The following is a 20876-nucleotide window of genomic DNA, read 5'->3' as shown; positions in this document are numbered from 1 at the left end:
GGTGGCTGCTTGTTTCAAGCAGCATCTCTGCCCCTAGGACATGCAACCAGGCAGAATAGGGAAAGAAGAAGTCAGTTAGAGTAGTTCACAGTAGAGCTAATAATTATTGTTCTCACAAATGATAATGGGTTTGGTTATTATCTTCTACAGAATTCTCTTTCAGCACCTCAGAGTGCCTTCAAGCCAGGAGGGTCCCATTTCCCCACCCAGTGCTGGTACTACTTAGAATCATAGAACACAATCTAGAATGGTTTAGGTTGGAAGGGGCCTCGAAGCTCATCCAGTTCCAACTCCCCACCGTAGGCAGGGACACCTCCCACTTAGACCAGGTCATTCAGGGCCTAATCCAACCTGGCCATGAACACCTTTGGGGAGGGAGTATCACAACCTCCCTGGGCAACCTCTGCCAGTGTCTTACCACCTTCACTGCAAAGAACTTCTTCCTAACATCTAGCTTAAATCTCCCCTCTGCCAGTTTAAACCCATTACCCCTTGTCCTGTCATTACAAGACCTTGTCAATAGTCCCTCCCCAGCCTTCCTACTGCAGGGCTACTACAAGGTCTTCTTGAAGCTTGCTCTTCTCCAGGCTGAAGTGCCCCAGCTCTTGTAGCCTGTCCTCATAACAGAGCTGCTGCAGCCCTCTGAACATCTTCATGGCCTCCTCTGCACTGGCTCACAACAGTTCGATGTGCTGCTTGTGTTGGGGATTCCAGAAGTGCACACAGTGCTCCAGGTGGGAGTGCTGATAGGCAGTACCACACAGAATTGGCTGCTTTTGCCAAGCAGGATGAAATCGATGGTGAGGACGCAGGAAAGAGCAACCTTGGAAGCCAAACACGGCAATGAAGGTGTGCTGCTGTCTAAAGAGCCCTCTGCCAAAGGAGTGTGACCGTCAGTCTGCTGCTTCTCTGGCTCTGCAGCACGCAGAGGGTGGGCAGCCTCCAGCAGCGAGCAGGGATGCTTACCATTTTGTTGTGCTTTGGCTGTTGCTGTAGGTTAAGGGAGACTGAGAGTCAGCTGGTATAACTACAGAGACAGGTCTTGCAGACAGACTGGAGAGTCCTGGGGAGGACACAGGACATCACAACTCTGTCTTGTCCTCCTTTCCTGTATCTCCCTATCCAAGGGGAGTCTCTTTCTCCCTCCTCTCCTCTCCCAGCACATGCAGCGGCCGCTGCCTCTTGGGTTGTAGGGGAGTTTGTGCCTCGGCTGGCAAGAGAACTTCCAGCTGTGCCGCTGGGCCTCATCGGCCTGGCTGGGGGCACTGAGGTTTGGTAGGCCTGTCTTGATGGGGAGGCAGTTTGGCCTGCTCCTGGGCCTACTGAGGCTTAGGCTTTGGCAGGGCTCGGCCCGGTGGGCCTGATTCGTGTACATGCTCCTTGTCCCTGAGCACCATCTGCACTTCAGTGTCTGTTTGCAGGTGGCACTCACAGTTCACCTCCAGCTCCGCGCTGGTTCTTACCTTCTGCTCCTCTGTGGGTAAAACACCTTTCTGCCCTTCTGCCCTGGGCAGCCTCTGGCTCGAACCTGGGCAGCTGTGTTTGATACCTCTTACTGGCTGTGCTGAAAAGGCGACATTTTCAGTGCTGGCTTAGCACATGGGACTACATCCAGGTCCCTACACGTGCCTGATGCTGAAGGGTAAGATGTAGGAGATGTAAGTGCTTGCATTGCTTTTGTTTTGGTTGGGTTTTTTTGTGTTTGCTGTAGGAGATAGACCTGAGAACATGAAGGCCAAATTCTGCCTTCACTCATATCCATCAGTCCCCAGCAAGACTCCTTCCAATTTGCACCAGCAGAGCTGCAAGCAGAAGCAGCCTTGGAGTACATGGTTATGGCCAGAGCGCGGTGGGCAGCATGGTGCAGGGCCGTAGAAGAAAGGTGGTCTGCAGCTGCTTGGAGCAGTGCGCTGGGTCTTGGTTACCAAAGCTGTGCCGCTCTGCACAGAGGGGCCAGGCCCCTCGGTGCACCCTGCCGTGCCAGTCATTCACCAGTGCAGAACACACAAGCTTCTAACAATGGAGCCAGCAGCTGTGCGCTAGAAATGTTTCTGAGCACAATGCTGTGCTTCTCTAGTTGCAGCCCAGGAGGCACGAAGCAGTGAATTAGGATGAGAGCCTCAGCAAGAAATTCTTACTTTAGGAGGCAGGCTGCAAGAGAGAGGATTCCTCTTATTGCTGTTATTACTGCTTCTCTAAAAGGTCATCAGACCTTCTCCAGCCTGTTGTCCTGCCAGAAGCAATTGCTGCCTAACCTAAGGAGTTTCACGGACTGAGCAGTCACAGGTCTCATAGGTTAGGTCTTCAGCCCTAACCCATCCCTGGCATTGTGCATTTGAGGGTTATGGGAAGAGTGGGAATGGCTGTGCTGTCACCACCTCTTTCAGGAGTATAATCCCTTGGAGACCACCTAAACTTGCCACTTGGTGATTCCTAGGATTTCTTTTCCACTCCAGGACCACACCCAGTGAAAATCTGGCCACAGAATCACAGAATATAGCCACTTTCTTCCCTGAGTTGTCAGAGCACGTTAGCAAATCTGGGTCAATGCATTATCTGTCCGTGCTCCAGAAGTTCTGGAGATATATAAGCAATGCCATCCTCTCATTAGAAAGGGAAAAACAAAGGGCACAGACTCTGTCTTTTTGCCTGGTGTCAGTCAGTAAATTGGTGGCAGGGCTGGGAAACAAATTTTGCAGTCTGCATATAACTCCACCATGCTTATGACAGGTCCTTGCACTTTAATTAGAGGTGGCAAACAGTGGGTAGCAGCAATGAAAGCCACAGGGGTTGTAAAGAAAAAGCTCTCTGTATTTATGTTTGGTCTTCAAGATTTTTGTGACAGTGAAGAATAATGCTAAGGCAGAAATGGAAGGATGGCACTAGCGGGGCAGTGCAGCAGGTCTCTGTCAACTTCATAGACATGAAGCTCTGCACTTTAGATTTGAATTCCAGTTACTTTACACAAGAAGCTCCAGAAATATCTTGGGCAAACTTGTGGCCCTCTAATGTAACATTGCCATTGCTAGTAACAGGTCACAGGCTTTGTACTGACTCCGTGAGACCTTGCAGCTGAGGCTTCTAAGGTTTGCTTTGCCTGAACTTTTCTTGACCTGCCTGCACATTTGTTTCACTTGGGTTAGCTGTAACAGCAGCTTTGCTAACTGACCAAGTAGCTGTGACCAGTTTCTTCTGCTTTTGTTTATCTTTCCATGTTATAACTGTATTTCTGAGTCCGATGTCATGACATGGCACTGAGAAATGAAGTTGGGTTTTTCACAACAGGCCTTGGGAGCAGGATGCAGTTTTAGTGGAATACAGATATGGGGTGGCAAGATATGGGGCACAGGATGCCATCAGAAGCCACATGGCTATAAACAATGAAGCAACAGGCCTTTAAAGAAATGCAGCTGAAGAAATGTCCTGGAGTTGCACAAAGCCAGTTATTCTGGGTCACAAAGAGAAGAGGAAGCAAGTATGTAGAGTAGGTAAAATACAGCATACATAATGTGAACACAACAGAACCCTAGAGAGAGGGAAAAGAAATCATTAGCACCAACATCATATTTTCCCAGTTAAGGACTCCAGATGCTGGTGACACCCTGGCCATATCCATCTTCCCCTCTCAAACAGAAACTGCCACCATCGAGACCCAAAAGAGCAGTGCAAGAGTGAGCATAACATTAGGGAAGGAGGTGAAAACTGAAAAGTTCCAAATGCATTATTGCTGCTGTGGGGGAGGAGTTGTGTAGAGGAGCACTCCTCCCTTCTCTGTTTATCTGGAGCAATACTCTTGGATCATGCTGTTACAATTTCAATTAGACCAACAAGAAATTCTTGGCTTTCTGTAAATATGTGTGTGTTTCTACCGTGCCCATAAACACGAATTTGGATGGAATGTTTGATTTCATCTTTTTGCAGATGGAAGATGATTGTGGAATTTAAATGTAGTCCTTTTGATACAGACTAACATCAGGAAAATCCAAAGAGATGTCACATCAGCAAAAGAAGAATATTGGAAACTGGAATTGTCTGGGTAAAGTTTAACTGCACTTTGTTGTTTGTTTATTTTTGTTGTTGTGGTGGTTTGTTTTGTTTTTCTCAGAAGAGAATTGAATAGAAAAACTGTTTCAAAAAGTGATCCCTGCACTCTGTCTGAAAAACAAAAACATTTGGTAAGCAGAAACAAAAATCATCTGCATGAGAGCTTAAATGGAGTAGTCCTCAGCTTCATGCAAATTGAAACGTATGTCATTTAGCCAAGATAAATTCCCTAATACTCCTTGGTTATTTTGACACTTGAATCCTCTATCACATGCTTCTGAGAGTCTTTCTGTCTGATTCTGGGAGGAGTCCAAGTACAATTGAGCAAGATAGGTTCTCAGTGAGGTTCTCAGGACAGGAATGACCTATACAGAATTCGCTCTGTTGCAACTCAGCAAGTGAGCAATGGAGTGGATTTGAACAAAGGAGGCATAACTGTGAACACATCTGACCACCAGCTTAGCTTCACTTAAGACTGTTCTTCCAGATTACCTCAGGAGCAGGACAACTTGTGTCCAGTTCTGGGCCCCTCAATTCAAGAAGGATGTTGAGGTGCTGGAACATGTCCAGAGAAGGGCAATGAAGCTGGTGAGGGGCCTGGAGCACAAATCCTATGAGGAGAGGTTGAGGGAGCTGGGCCTGTTTAGCCTGGAGAAGAGGAGGCTCAGGGGTGATCTTATTACTGTCTACAACTACCTGCAGGGGCATTGTAGCCAGGTGGGGGCTGTCCTCTTCTCCCAGACAAGCAGCAACAGAACAAGGGGACACAGTCTCAAGTTGTGCCAGGGTAGGTATAGGCTGGATATTAGGAAGAAGTTCTTCACAGAGGGAGTGATTTCCCATTGGAATGGGCTGCCCAGGGAGGTGGTGGAGGCACCGTCCCTGGGGGTCTTCAAGAAAAGACTGGATGAGGCACTTAGTGCCATGGTCTGGTTGACTGGCTAGGGCTGGGTGCTAGGTTGGACTGGATGATCTTGGAGGTCTCTTCCAACCTGGTTGATTCTATGATGCTATGATTCTATGAACCTTACTGTCTTGTCAGAGGCTACTCCATAACTAACAACTCTCATCATCAATCTGTGTGGTTTATTCAGTGCCACGCAAGGTGGCTGCAGTGATGGCAGGGAGTTTGACCTGGTATGTATTTATTTATATATATATATATATATATATATATATATATATATATATATATATATTTTTTTTTTTTTTTTTTTTTTTTTTTTTTTCCCCCCTCAAACACCCTCTCCCCAACTTGAGCTGACTGCTGAGGAAACGAGGGGCTGAGAGAGGAGTCATTGGATCTCCAGTCCTCCTTGCTCTTTCCCTGGTACCTCACGTGATGGTGCAGTTGCCACACAGGGTGGGCTACAGCACTGCCTGGTTTTATGTTTGCTGTAGGAGATACACCTGAGAACAAGAAGGCTCAATTCTGCTTTCACTCACCCTGAAGTATATGAGCAGGGGCCTGAGGATTGGAGTACATGCTAGGCACTTGCTCTGCTGCTCCCTGCTCCCTCCCAAAAGCACTGAAGCAGATGGCTGAGCCTCTCCCACTTTGTGTGCAGCCACTGGAGCACACACAATGTTGCCGTGGCTGTGTATAGAAGCAGGGGAAAGGCAGGAAACATAAGGTTTGAGCTTATCAGGGAGACTCCTTCAGATAGCAGTTGTAACAGACAACATTTGTGCACAGGGTCAGCATGCTCGTGCTACACCATATGCGTTAACCATGGAGTGGGAGCAGGGAGATCCCAGTTGCTGCTAAATCTCAGCTCACTCAGCTGAAGAGCTGTTCTAGCTTAGCCTTTTGAAGCATGTGATCAAAAGCTGCATGCCTGGCGCCCAGCATAGCCAGGCAGTGGTCAAGAGAGCTGGGCTCTGCCCACAGTCTTGCTGCCGACGGGCTGAATGACTTTCATATACCCTGTCAAGAGTGTCAATTAATCATCTGTGTCGGTTTTTTGGGGGCTGCCAGTGTAGGACCCTGATGCTCAATGGATGTTCTTCCTATGGTACTGAACAGCCTCCATAGCAGCACCTGAGTTTTTAAAAGAAGCCTCTCTCCTTGCGCCACAACAGAACATTTGTCAGCTAACACTGAAAGGGTAGAGCACTTGTCAGCATGCTGTGCCCTTTGACAGCTCAAGTGTGTGTGTCTATGTGCCTGGAAGTGCTGTTAGGTGGTAGCTTACTCTTCTCAAAAGAAGAAATCATGTGCTACCTCAGAAGTCTCCTTAAATCACTAGGTAAATAAAGACTCTGGTGGCTGTTATCTGACTTCGCAGCCTTTCGGTTTCATTAAGTTAATAGCCTCCATCGAGGGGCCAGACGGATGCTTGCTGTTGGTTTAAAACCTGTGAATTCATCAATCTCAAACTGCACTTCATGAGAAGTCAGTGCACCTCAGCCTGGGGACACATGGAAACCCTAATGCTCAGGAGAGGATTTCATGCCAGCACAACAGGGACCAGATAACTAGGGTCCTTTGTGTAATCCTTATCTGTGCTTGTTCAGCTGAAGGCTTCCCTCACTGAGCTGATGCGCGGTGGGATGATTTGTCTTTGCAGACAACGTGCTAAGCAGGCAGTAATGTCTGCTGCTGCAGACAACTGCTTAGGGATGCGTGAGCAGAGGTGGATAGGTCTGCAAGATGGGTCATGGGGCAGCTAAGCATTTTTTACATCATCATCTTACTTTAGACCTGTCCAAATTAGCTTCCACTCTTGCAGTGACAATGCTAGCTTCTCTTCTGTCACCACATAAATAAGGCAAAAGTATCTTTGCTTTCCCTAGAGGCTTCTGAGAAGTGGTTCTTCTGCAGGTGGCAGCATGGCTTTTTTGTCATGGAAATGTTATGGAGATGCAGTTACTGGAACTAGTGACAAGAGATAGCCAGGGTCCTGGAGAAACCTCGGACAGACTACTGCTCCTAGTCCTGCTAGATGTACCAGCAACATAGGCTGCATGCCCTTTGGGTGCACTTAGGCACAGATACTTAGGCCTCAACCAGTTAGTGGTTACCCACAGCCACTGATGTTGCATTGCACTATGAAAACAGTTGGTAGTACAAGTGCTTTTCTCAGTTCATGGGAAGCACTGCTAGAAGAGAAGCCAAGCTTGTGTATGGATACAAAGGGACAAACAACATTCATTATTCTGGGCCAAATCAAGAGGACATGCTTCTGCTGAAGAACTCTGTGCTAACTTGACCGAAACTTAGCATTTTTCAGCCCTTTGCTTCCGCACGTGTGCAAGCCCTTCTGAAAAACAGGATCTCTGAGACCCAGAGAGAGATCATCACAACCTAACAAAGGTCCTTCCTGTTGACTCTGAGACATTTTGGTCTCTTGGACACTTGGACATGAAGCTCATGCTACCACTGTCAATGCCAGGGGTATAAAAGTAATCATTTCCTTGTCCAGATGTTCTTACATTTTGTAGAGGTTCTCCATCACCTCTCAGATGCACCACCGTGCAGATTCGCAGTCTGAGTTTCTGAGTGCACTGTAGAAACAGAACCTAGCTGAAGACAAAGCAGAAACTCTGGACTCACTTCAGTCTTGCATCCCTTGAGCTACTGGTATTGCATCTTTCAATAGGAATAAAGAAACTGAAACTAAATCAGAAGAGAAAGAGTGCAAGGGAGGGAAGGAGAGAGAGGCAGTCAACTCTCTATCTGCCCACGTGCAAAGTTCCTTACGTGAGCTCCAGACAGTTTCTGAGTGTATCCACACAGAGGAGGAAAGAACAGCAGTATGTGCCTCTGTTTTTATCCCAGCTCTAATTTGTAGTTTGTAATGATATCTTACTTTTTATTTCTTGGATGCTTTTCCTCCTTGCTGAGTCCTTGCTGCTGCCTGCATCTCATACATAGCAAGGTCCTCATCACATCAAGAATTCGTAATCACCCAAAAATATTCAATAGGAATATAAAATATTTACATGTGAAAGACTGTCAGAATGAATCACTTGTGTTACTCTGCTGGAAATTGTTCACTTAGAGAGGGCACGAATTGTGCTAGGGCACATCGTTGTGTGATCCTGCATGAGCACTGTGGCTATGGTGTGGACAAAATCCCAGGGTGGTCCTCACAGATTCTGTCCTTGGCTGCTCTGTGGTGCATGAGGGTGGCTGGGAGCCAGGTGTATCTCTTCCAGCATGGGGCAGGCTCCAGGTGTCTTTGCATAGGCAGCCAGCCCTTGTTCTGATGAACACAAAATAACGATACCAGACAGAAGGAGGCCAGGTGGCCAGGCTTGGGCCAGGCATCTGGTCCACACATTACAGCCTAGATTCTCACCTTCTTTTAAGTGCCTTGCTGATTCTTTTTCAGGGTACGTGCACTTCCACTACCCTCTGTTCCTTTGCTGAATCTGGCCCATGCACATACCTTTCTTCTGCACAGTGGATCCCCATAGAGGCTGTTTCCAGTCTCTGAGTCTTTTCTGAGATCTGCTCAGACTCTGACTTTCTTGAACCTGCCCTTCTCTGCACAGGCTCCTCTGGACTGTCAGTTGCATCCTCCTGTTATCAGCCTTTTCTCGATAACCACAGCTGGATGCTGCCACGGCTTGAGCTGTGAGGATCAAAATTACTTTGGCATGCAGCTCAAGGGCACGTCCACATGGCGGAGTGCACTGCTGTGCTGGGGCACTGAGTGAGCCCAGCAGCAGGGTGCTGCATGGAAACATTAGCTCGGGTCATGGAAGTGTCATAGTAATGCCAGCAGACTGCTCCCAGCAGGATCAGCTCCTTGGAGCCAGCACCACACAGTGCAGCTCCCGTCCCTTCAGAACTACAGCTAAGTCATGACATGCAAGCCTGGCGATTTCTGCCTGAGCTGCACTGCATGGTGGACACATGCTCTTGTGTGAGAAGAGAAGATGCCCTGTGGTTGTGAGCACAGTCTAGGATCCACCCATGTGCACTATCACAGCAGTGAAATGAGTCAGTTGTAATTCACCTGCTGAGCACACCTGGTTACTGTCTGACACTAGCCAGCTAAGGGTCTTCCATAAATCAAATGTATGGAATTAAACAGAAGGAGCTCAAATGCTAATCAGAGTGGATCATGCCTGGGACAGCAGTCTTGGCCTTTTTGTATACTGATGTAATGCTCCTTCAAAGCTAAAGGGTTTCAGGGTGCCTTTCTGGAGGATGTTGTCTAGCCCAGGTATGTTCTAACATGAGAGCTGGTAGCAGGAAAGGAGTCTGATAAGAAAGAGTGCCTGGTAATTGCTGCTGGGTGGTGGAATGATTTGTAAATACGAGGTTTCAGAACATCTCTGTAAACTGGTCATTCCTGGTGTAGTTTCTGCTCCCAGCCCCATTTACATGCTGAGAGCAGGAGCTCTTCTCACGAGGCTAAACATGCTCCGATTTTCAGCTGTTTGTTCTTTTTACTTTGGCACAAGGGAAGGACCTATTCTGAAATAAACACTGTGGTACTACAACACTGAGGCAATAAATCCTGTGCTCTGGCAGTATGCAAGAGGAGAAGGAGCTAAGAGGAGATATGAATTCTCAGAAATCCATGCATTGCAGGGTTTGGAGGGTTCCTCTGCTCCTACCACATTGGTATGGGCCCACTATCCTGTCATGGATAAAGACTCATTGGTAATTGAGCCTTAGTGAACCAGTTCCCAGAGAGGCTTTAAAGGATTGAGCTAAGAAGCAGAGAAGAATCTAGACTCACTGGGAACTTGGACAAATCACTTTATCCCTTTGTGCCTCATTTCTCACTTTTTAAGCAGGCAAAGTTGCCATGATGAGTTGTCAGGGTGCTTTGCTGGTAAAAAGGTGGTGAACATCCAAACAATACCAACACTGTATCAGCAGGAGGGTAAGGAAAATAGTGTTCTTTGTTCTGAAGTCTTCTTTCAGGAGGCATCTTGGAAGAAGAACACTGGTCCCTGGAAACTGCTGTCTAACATGATCTCAGTTCCCTCCCTGCAGGTTCCAAACTTTCTTGCCCCTTCCCTGATGAACTCTAGGAGACAGGAAGATGCACATACACTTCACACTCACACACGCGGAGGATTTTTTTCCTGCGTTGTCAGGATGGGAGAAGCAGGGAGGAGCAGAGCTGTGCAGCAAAATGGACAAGACCTCAGATTCTCTATTTAAGAGAGGAGGGTAGAATAGGAGAAGGAATCACTCAGGAATTATACAGAACAATCTCCTGTTGACAGAGGGATGAACTAGGTGACCTAATAAAAGCTGTTTTTACAGATTTTTTCACTTCTCTCACATAATGGAGGACTTCAGTCTCCAGAGCTGTCAGTCCAATACCTTTCACTGGCAGAAGTATTCACTCAAAAATCATCTTGGTGAAAGGAGGGAACTTCAGTTAACTGCTTGCCTGGGGCAGATAGAATGCAGCCAGGAGGCTTATTTGGCAAGTAATTATAAATGCACTTTTGCTGCCCAGGTGCAGGAAGTACAGCTCAAGCTTTTATTCATTAACATCATTAAAAATTCTCTCTCAGCTGTCGCTCTGGCATTGACAGTGCTTGCAGAATTGTGACCAGGTCAAGTAAAAATTGGCAGTGAGCCTGATGCTGGGCACCATTAATTCAGTTGCTTAAAAGAGCCAAAAATCACTGATAGAAATGTTAAATGAGTCAGTGGTACCTCCATGCACTCCTGATGACAGGAAGGGTGGCCTTGAGGACAGAACGAAACAGAGGAAAAGAAGGTTCAAGAACACCAGAAATGCCACGTCTGATCTGGCCGATTACCTGTTTGTTTGGTACTGTGTCTTTGATACTGCTGGGGACCAGAAGTTACAAAGGGAGGCTCAAAGGATCTCACTCTGGACAGTTAAGGGTAACCACTGCTTAGGGAAATGTCTTTGCTAACATCTTCATTAGTGTTTGGCTTACATGTGGGATTGTGACACTTCTATTCAGCATCCGACTCTCGGCATTTGTATCTTAAGGTCTACAGGGAAGCAGGAAAAATTCAGTATCCACAAGTATCTCCTTATTTAAATCCTTGCACTCCCTGCACCTCAGAGATACCTTGTAGAAGAGATTTCCACAGGTGAATGAGGATGCCTGAGGAAAAGTATTCCCTTTGATGGAATACTTTCCCTATCACTCAGTTTAATGAGATGTGCCTTTGGTGCTGGAGTGTGAGAGACAAGGTAAATAGGAACACTGAATTTGCTTTTCTACATAATTTATTCTAGCTGTTTTGAATGCCTGTTTTGTTCATATGCTCTCTAAATTAAATGCACCTGCCATTTAATGTGCTTCCTGCATGGAAGTCATGCTATGCCTTCAAACAATTGCCTGGACTAGCTTTGCTCCAGTTTTCTCTGAATACAGAACTGAAGACAGTGTTCTGCACGTAATGAACTTACACGCTGGTCTCACACCATTTTCAGTAAGAAGCTTCACCCTACTCACTATTTGTGCCCTAACGAATGGAGAACGCTCTGAGGCCGCAGAGGAGCACAATGCTACAAAGATGTAGACTGCAGCCTACTAGGACATCAAGTCTTTCTCATTTTGAACCCAGGAACACATACTGATGCTTGAAATTAATCCTTCTAACATCCATTTGTTAGCCAGAAACTATACACTGTTACAGTTTGCTTCCTCACATCTTTCTCTCTCTAGATTTGACAAAGAGTATTTACCATCTGCAGACATCGCTACCGTACTGACAGTGGTGGCCTCTGCCTCCATTGCCCATTGATCTGTAAACCAGCATGGATCTTTTTAGGAGCTAGGTGTGTCCTGATACTAATACCTTGCCCTGTGAGAAATGGCAAACTCGATGCTGAATGGTGTATTTACTCTTTCAGACACTGAGCCAGTTCTTGCCGTGGCACGATGTGCTCTATCAGAGTACCTGATTGCCTGCTCTTTGGTTTGGGTCCTGTCAGGAATGGTTTAAAAACCCAAGTGGAAACAGGCAGACAACATTGATTTGTCTCATATTTGTTGACACACCCAAAGAGTGCTAACAGATTGAAGTGGTTTTGCAGGTGCCTTTCTAGAGTCCTTGCTCTGCCTGTGACTTCCAGATATTTTGTCATTCCAGTCTTTTCGTGGCAGATAACCAGCGCTCCCTGCTCAGCTCTCCCAAACGCCTGTATCAGAGGGCTCCTGCAGCATCTGCGCCCCCCTCATTCCTCTTAGAGCTGGTATCAGCCAGGTTCTGTACTTTTGGTAACAACTTAGTGACTTCATTCTCAAATTCATTCAGACCATCAGATGTACTGCACGACTTTTGTCAAACTGCTTCTGCCTTGCTGCTTTCCCTCCTGCCCTTTGTATAATAAGGTAAAAGTAGTTATTTCCTTCACAGTGGGATGGAGAAACTTAATTCGCTCATTTTTGTAAAGTTCTTTGAGTCCTTCAGAAGGAGCTTGCCACAGAAGTGTGAAGTACTATTATTCAAGGACTAAAGCAGTGTTCTTATATGTATATATATGCACATTGGAAAATTTCAGCCCACCTTCAAAAACCAGTGTTCTGGATGAAATGCTTCTCTGATCAGCCCTGTTTCATGTGTATTCACATGATGCTACACACAGGAAAGAATTGCCTCTATTGGCATGGGTGCTCTAGATTAACCTATTTTTCCCTGCAGACATCCCTTACATATTAATATGGAATAATGAAGGGATTATGATACCAGACCAACAGCAACCTCCAGTTTATTTTTTTCATGTAATCTCTACCTTTTATTTATTTCTTTTTTATTCAATTTTAAATGCTTTTCCTTTCCTCTTTTGTACTTTACAGCTTGCTGAGTAGATTAAGTGGTTTCCTGCCTGAATTTCCAATGAAGCTGATTTTTGCCTTTGCTTATGCCTGCATTGTCACAGCAGCATCCATGACAGTGTCCCAGCTCAGGGAACAGAGCTTACTATATCACTGCACATAGGGGTTCTTGGCAGTTACTCTAGATCCAACCTACCTCCCTCACCCAGAATCTGCTTGTCTGTTTTTCTCCTGTCCCTAACCACATGCCCAAATAATGCCTCCTTTGTATTTACACCTTGCCAAGCTGTTACCTTTTGACCCCAGGAGTTGTGTGTTTTCTGTTGTCATCTCTGCCTCTCTGATAATTGTGGTGGTCATTTTTTTTCTTCGCCGACACCTTCTTGATATGTGGCAGGGATAGCGATGACTGTCAGGTCAGCTCCCTGAAAACATATTGCTCATTAACCAGAGGAATAGGCCTGTTGCCATTCTCTGAGCCTCAGACAGATGCCCAGTCAGGATAGATGATTTTCCATCCAGTTGCACCCATCTCTGGGGCTACTTCCAGAGCCAGTTCTCAAATGATGGCTCTTCATACTGGAAATCATAGGCTTGTTTGCCCTGAAGTCCACTCGCTCTGCTTGGGTTATTCCCAAAATGACTATAGTTCAAACGTGTTTGACTGTGATCGACTTAAAATGTATCAGGATTGCTTCATCATACAGCACCTCCCAAGAGCAGAAAGAGTTTTAAGAACTTGTTCCATCCTCAGTGCTTACTCTGGCCCTTGCTCCACAGCAGCTTAGCAAGATCACCTTCCTTCAGTGCTTTGCAGCAGCTCCCCAGATCATGTGTTATTTCATATTGCTTCCTTTTCCTTGATAGGGGTGGATATATCCTCTACAGTTCTTACACCAAGGGCTTATTGATGTCCTCAGATGCTCTGGGTAGGCAGTCTGGGGCACAACTGCAGGGAGACCCTTTGCTCCTGAGGGGCCTCTGCCACATGCTCTCCTGCTTACACACAGCCAAGCCACATGATCCTTAGGGACTGGCCAGCATTAGCTCAGCAGGTGCCTTTTATAGCTTTTTGTGGTAACTCAGTAATTGATATCATCATCCAAGCTCCTTGAAGAGACGTTATCTGATCCATCTATCCCTCTCACAAGTGGGAGAGATGGGAGCAGGAAAAGCCAGGTGGCTGCGGCACCAAGTGGCAATTTGTGAACTGTGGGTATTTTGTCTGTTTACTTGAAAGCACAGAATTTGTCACTTGTGTGAGTAATTTACTGCTAATTATGAGCTTACAATCTGCAGATAGGAAAATCAGAGCCAGCGTGCATTTTCAGAGGAAAAGGAAAATTACTCCAAGCACTATGCAATTATGCACTTAACTGGGACTTGCTCCTGAGCCTTTCTAGAACATTTCTTTTCAACTTGAGCAAGTTTACATACAATTGCATTAGTCTGGATGTGAGAGAGCAGAGTAGCATATGCCAGAAAAAGCAAAAACCCAGAAGGCTGATGGTAGAAATAACAGGAGGATAAAATGGAAGGTGCTTAATGGTTAAACTGTCACTCTCAAAGCCCAGAGGAGTGGTAACTCTTGACCAAGACTGCACAGCCCATACACATTGCTACTGTAGGTCCTGCAACCCATTCACCTTTTGCTATTCCAGCCTGAACTCCTCAGGTATATCTCTTCCCCTCCTCTGGTCCACAAGATAGCCTGCTTCTTCCCATCCTAAGCTCACAAATTCACTCTACTGAACTCAGCCCCAATGATGTACCTGCTAAGTGAGCACAAACAATAGAAAGAAGCATCTCATTTTCATTCCTGCCCTTCTGTGATGTTGGACAGGGGTAACCAGAGCTGCCAGACCAGGGGGCTAAGCTTTTGCAGCAGACTCAGCAGCTGTTTTCTGGGCTTTGCTACTGGAGCATGCTGCAGCTTCATTTTGTCTCTTCTTTGTGAGAAGATGAAAACTCAAAATATCTCAGTGGATTAAATCACACATACTGAATCAATAGTCTAAGGGCAAAGAAAAGGGAGCCAGAGAGGTAAGAGGTGTTGTCAGCTGAGATTTGAAATAGGATAAAGAGTCAGTGAGGCAGGGAGCTGCAAGAAGGAAAATGTTAAATACTTAATTGAATTTGTGTAAGTGATTCCTTAATGGTAAACTAGGGATAGGTGAAGCAGAGAAAGTAGAGATGGAAAAGACTTATTAGGTCATCTAGCCCATAAAGCAGTTCAGATAAAATAACAGCCTTTCCTGCTCACCCATACACCTGCTCTTGCTCAGTTTTGCTCCTTCTCCCTTTTGCATACACATACAAACTCCTTGGATTTCACTTGCCTCAAGCCTACAACAAATACTTTCAGAAGTTTTTATTAGTTCCATTTTTTCTTTAAATGCAGATAATATGGTACAGAATTAATTAGCATCTTTGGTGGTGGGTGTCCTTTGCTTGTTCCTGCTACCCACAGAGCAGAGGCAGTTTGTGTTTCTTCTGTTGTCTGTCCCTTTTGCTGCAAAATAGTCTTCTCTAGATCTGGAGTGGAGACTGAACTCAGCCCTGAGGCTGCCTGCTCAGATCCCTGGCTTGGCAGGGGTTTCAGTGCCAAACAGGGGTTCTGGTTTTGCTACACAGACATTTATCTACCTGGAAATGGGCAGGCACCCCAGACAAAAATCATTATGTGTAGGCCTCTAAGAGCCATAAAATTATCAGGATGAAGGCTTCCTGCTGAGTCAGTCCCCAGGATGGTTTCTGGGCACCAGAGCTCTGCTGTTGCGCAGGAATCAGCATCCCAAGACCCACACCGAGCTACTGCCAGCAGTTCCAGCTGCTAGGAGAAATCTGGTTAACTTTTACAGATGGTTTTATCTGGGAGCCTGTTGGCAGGGCTGTGCCACTTTTCCTGGGAATCTTTCATGAGCTGGAGTGTTTCTGGGAGGCTCTGGGGCTGTTTCACCCATGACAATAATCAGCCCCTGGATAAAGCATCATCTGTCAGGTTTCGCCATAGAAATATGACTGATTTAGGCAGCTCTTATCCTTCCCACTCACCAGAAGAGTAGTTTGGATTAATACCAGCTTCACTGGGGACAAGCTGACACAGAAACTAATTTTTCATGAATAATGGTCCACAATTTTTAATGAATCTGCTTCATTCATGTTCACTCCAGTTTTGCCCTCTACTTCATACCCAGGCAGGATGAGCAGGGTGAGCTGGCAGATCTTACCTGGGGAAGCAGAAGTTTTAATCAGCTATTGTAAGAAGGTGAGGAGAAGTTAAATTTAGATTCATAACAAAAAGTGCTTGAGGAGTCAGTCTGGGATCAGAAACCTGCTGGGAGATGACCTCCCCATCCAGATCTGTTTCCAGCTAGTGCAGTGACTGCTTGTAAGAACCTGGCTACTCAAGGGGAACCATGGGCCAGATTTATTCCAGTAACTTCAAACTATAAGTGCACTTGTGAAAAGAACAATCTGCTCATTAATGGCCTGGAAGAAAGGAGAAATTAATCAAATGAATGATTGAATATGAATTACTCTCCCAGTCCTTCAAATCTCCCAACGTGGTTCAGGTTCTTTCTAAGCCAACTTCCTTGTTGGATGTTCTCCCCTTTAAAAGGCTGTTGTATTATTTGCCTAAATTATTCATGTGCTGAAATAAAGGTGTTGGTTATGGAGTTGTCCCATCTCCTTTTCCCTCTGCTGAAAATATTATTTAACTTAAAGGTGGCAGTTACATAATTTAATCCTTGCCTTCCATTATTAATGAATTCAAACATGAAATATGCAGGCATTTTCCCTATTCTGCCTTGCGGAGCACTGGCCGTAATTATGTCAGAAGGAATTTTTCCCTTCTTTTTCTGTAGAAGTATTTATTAGAAACTGTCTTCTGTGGTGCTGACAGGGGGAGTTGAAATGGAAGAGTAATTCCTACCTCCTTATTTTTAGCCTTCTTGTAGGGCATTTTCAGAAATGGACCTTAGCAGTGCCTCAGAGTCCACTGGCTTGGGTCCTGCAGTGCCTTCTGGGGTGAGGGATGTCTGTCCCTGCGAGCAGTTCTGGTGAAATCAACAGTACCACAGTGGAGGTTACTTATTAATTTTCTCCCCTGGGGAGGTGACTACAGTTCCTGGTTTACATATCTGGGAATGGAGTGTGGGGGAATGATATGCCCATTCACAGTGTGATCGCTGGCAGCAGCACCTAGAGCTTCTCCTTGCCCGCCTCACCTCTTCTCAGGAGATCACCCTCCTTTTCACAGCTGCCAGCTGCCTCAGGACCCAGAGCTGTCGCCACCGACCCACCTCTCTAGCCCTGGTTCTTGCATGCTAGGAGCCCCAGAGCTGTCACCATTTTCTCTCCTGCTTTCCGGTGTGATTATTCTCACTTCTGTTTGCACACACAGATGGAGCTCAATGGATCCCTAATAGCATCCTTTACTTAATTAACATGCAATTAGCTTAATGAATATTTTAACCTCATTATGTAGTTGCTCATCTTTGTCTGTTCTGGGTATGTCTAGTGCCCAGTTCTGGCCTGCAATAAAGGCAAGCCAAATTAGTCTGGTTCTTCAATTATGTTTGAGAGGCCTCTTTCCACAGTTCTTCCTCTCTCCCTTTATTTGTCACACTTGTGATGGAAAGGATGAAATTTATGAAGAAAATACATAAACCATGTCTTTATCTTCATCTCCCCTGAAGAACTGGAACCTTTCTTACAGATGATGCAGAGGCAGGTGGTGGTGATACTCACTTTTTGTGTGGGTGGGTAGGTAGTGTATTCTGCTGCCTTGGTCACAGTGAGCCCTGCCGCTTCATCTGCGGGACAGACTTTCTCAGCAGTGCCATGTCCCACACGTGGGCCTTTCCCGCTTGTGAGATGCTGTGGTGGTGTCACAGTGTGACAAAAGTCCAAGTCCATCTCTGACAGATTCTTCACACTTGGGATTTGTACCACAGCAGAAGCAGTATCTGTGCCTTGCAGTCAAGGGATGGTCGTCTCTCAAGACGTGGACTGGCATGTGGGAAGTCCTCCTGAGAAAAGTGTCAGAGGCTAGCAAGGAAACCACAGTGCTTTGGGCCCAGATGAGGAAGGAAGTGGACATTTGCACAGAAGTACTGCATGAGGAAGAGAACACGAAAGGGTATCTGCTGTCCATCAAGTGACCCTGTTAAAAGATTTCACTCTCTTCCTCAAGCAAAGCTTTACAAGAGCATGGCTTGATATGACATTCCCATTGCCTCCTTTTCCAGTCAGTTTGCAAATGCAGCTAGGAGTGGAGGGAAGAAAGTTTGCTTGAGCCGAGAGTGACCTCTTGAGCTGACTGCAAAACAATATGAAAGAGAAGCTTGTGTGGTCTTACTAGACTGGCAGAGTGATGATTTTATGACTCTCTTACTAGGACATGTGTGAGGGAAGAGCTCTCTCCCACCATCTTCTGGGAAGAAAAAAACCACATCTCTCTGTTGCCTTGTTTACTGCTGGCATCTCAGCAGCCCCCTCACTGACTCTTCCTTTTTGTTATGACCTGGGGAAGGCAGTCACTCTTCCTGTGCCATGCCTGGGGAAGCAGGTTGGTAAGAGCCATTTGGTCTCAACAGGAATCCACACAGAAAGAGAGGAATGGACTTCAAAGATCTTAACAAAAAGGAAGTATCTCTGGTAAAATGCCACTGGAAAGTTAAGAAAGCAGTGAGCACTGTTTCCTTCAGGCCATGCTTTTTGTTGTTTTGAGTCAGCAAGGTTAACCAGAGAAAGAGAGCAGAAAGTTGAGATTATAAGGAACAGCTACCGAGGTCTTTTCAAAGCCTTCCCACATACTTCAAAGGAAAACAACAGACTCTGTTTACACCATGCCTACTCCCCCCTTTTTAACCCGGGCCTGGCTGTACAGAGCAGGAGAGGTGAAATGCAAAGGGGGCGCTGGCAGGGAAGAAGTGGGTGCAGCACTGATGGAGGCTGTTACGACGGGAAGGCCAGGGGTGCTCCTTCGCACAGCCAAGGCTCCTGCACACCGAGCTGCCGCCAGTGCTTCGCAGGCTGTGCTGCTCTGCCGGGGCCTGCCAGCCAGGCACAGAGCACTCCACCAGCTATTTCCAGCTCTGACTTAGCATCTCAAGCTCAAATTCTGTTGAGGTATCACCCAGCTCCTGTCCTTAGCGAGGAGCAGCCGTGCTCAATGAGGTAATGAGCTGAGAAGATTTGTGGGTGTGCATATTGCAGCAGGGTCAGCCCATGCAATCCATGTAAAGAGCACTAAGTCTGCGTTATTTGTCTTAATCTGGCGCTCCTACAGAAGCAGCTGTTACTGGTGCTGAATCCGTAATCGCCAGGACAAACAAAGCTATTGCAGCCATCCATCCCAAAGTTAAGTGGACAGACTCCTGTCATTCAGTGCTCTGACTGCTGAAGCCTAAGGATCAGGATTAACATTCACAGAATCGTGGAATCACAGAATGGTATGGGTTGGAAAGGGCCTCTGGAGATTATTTGGTTCAACCTCCCCTGCCAAGGTAGAGAAAGTCTCACAGGAACATGTCTAAGCAAGTTTTGAGTGTCTCCAGGGAGAAAGACTCCATCACCACTCAGGGCAGCCTCTTCTGGTACTCTGTCACCCTTAAAGAGCTCCCTTCTCAGGTTTAGATGCATTGTTTTATGTTTATGCCAGTTAGCCCTTGTCCTGTCACTGGGCACCACTGAAAAAAGACTGGCCCTATGCTCCTGACACTCACCCTTTAAGCATTTTTGAGCTCCCCATTCAGTCTCCTTCTTTTTTCCAGACTAAAAAGACCAAATACTCTCAGCCTTTCTTCATTTCTAGTCCCTCAACCATCTTTGTGTCCCCTTCATTTGTCCTCATCCTTTGGCTTGATTGAAGCAGCCTTGTGTTATGGAGTAGGTTGGTAGTTCAGTCCCTATCTCATCCTGTATCCACGGTGAATAGTTTCTTGTGCTTCCCCAGTGCTAGGAAGAGCCCTGTGACCTCGCTTAAAGTGTATCTTTCCAGGGACAGAGGAAGTAATGGAGAGGATTCATGTTGGAGAACTTGAAAACCACGATTCACAGATTGCATCGGGTTGGAAGGCACCCTCGAAGGTCATCTTGTCCAAGCCCCCACACTGTCCTCCCACCCAGTGAGCAGGGACACCTGCCGCTAGATCAGGCTACTCAGGGCCCCGATCTTGAATGTCTCCAGGGACAGGACCTCAATCATGTCCCTGGGCAGCTTGTGCCATTTTGATTTCTACATGGGCTTCCCAAAGAGTTTCTGCTGATGTGGTGCATCTGAGGCAAATTCCCGTCCAGGGCACACTGAAGTCAGGCTGCTGACTCTATTGGACTTGAGCCGCTTTAGCCACAGTCAGATCTTTTTGCCTTGCGACACAAGGCAAGACATCCTACTGCACTCAGGGAAAAGACTCACTATGATGCTGCTGCTGGAGACAGGGCTACATCCAGCTGTCAATATTCCAGCACATACCAAAGGGAGAAAAACCTCTCCTCTCCTGGGTCAACAGGGTAAAGGCACTCATTTTGTTTGTGAAGATCCCACTATGTAAACCTTCTCATGACCCTTGGGTGCGACTTCAGAACCCTATGTCTGTGTAGCACAAAGGTGACTATGACTCAACAGAGTAGCTGTTCCTTTTTCAAGGGTTTTGAGCTATCTTCACAGAAAGCTCACAGAAATTCCACATTCAGAGTTTCTCTCTGCATCAGCTGGTAGGCTGAGAAGAGGCCAAGAAGCTGGCATCTTCAGTGTTGGCCCTGGCTGTGGAATAATGGCAGAGGCTTGTGTGGGAAGCTGTTCTCCTACTCCCTTGTTAGAGAGATGACTTAATTCACCAGGGCTGTCAGTCCAGCACCTTTCAGCGGCAGAAATTCTGTTTAGAATAAAACAATAGACCCGAAGTTGATAATCAGATGCAAAATATTTACCAGTATGCAGAAGACAAATGTAAGATTCACATAAAATGTTTGTATGACAGCAGCTAAGAAAGTATCAAAGCACAGAAAGTAATCATTCCTCACCCAGCTCATCTCCCCTCCTCTAGCACAGCCCCTTAGCTCACAGTCTTGTGTTTCAA

General features: G+C 46.3%; 1 protein-coding gene across 1 annotated transcript in view; it reads left to right on the top strand.

Moving 5' to 3' along the window:
* LOC135183327 (uncharacterized) overlaps window positions 1–3998 on the top strand; it is a 59598-nt gene extending 55600 nt beyond the window's left edge. Inside the window, exon 3 of the mRNA XM_064158221.1 lies at window positions 3922–3998. Coding sequence (XP_064014291.1) covers window positions 3922–3945 — 24 coding nt within the window. The 3' untranslated portion in view covers window positions 3946–3998. The remainder of the gene's footprint in view (window positions 1–3921) is intronic.
* Window positions 3999–20876: the final 16878 nt, after the last annotated feature.

This window comes from Pogoniulus pusillus, chromosome 18, assembly GCF_015220805.1.
Source record: "Pogoniulus pusillus isolate bPogPus1 chromosome 18, bPogPus1.pri, whole genome shotgun sequence".
NCBI lineage: Eukaryota > Metazoa > Chordata > Aves > Piciformes > Lybiidae > Pogoniulus > Pogoniulus pusillus.
This window is presented reverse-complemented; position numbering and strand designations above follow the sequence as displayed.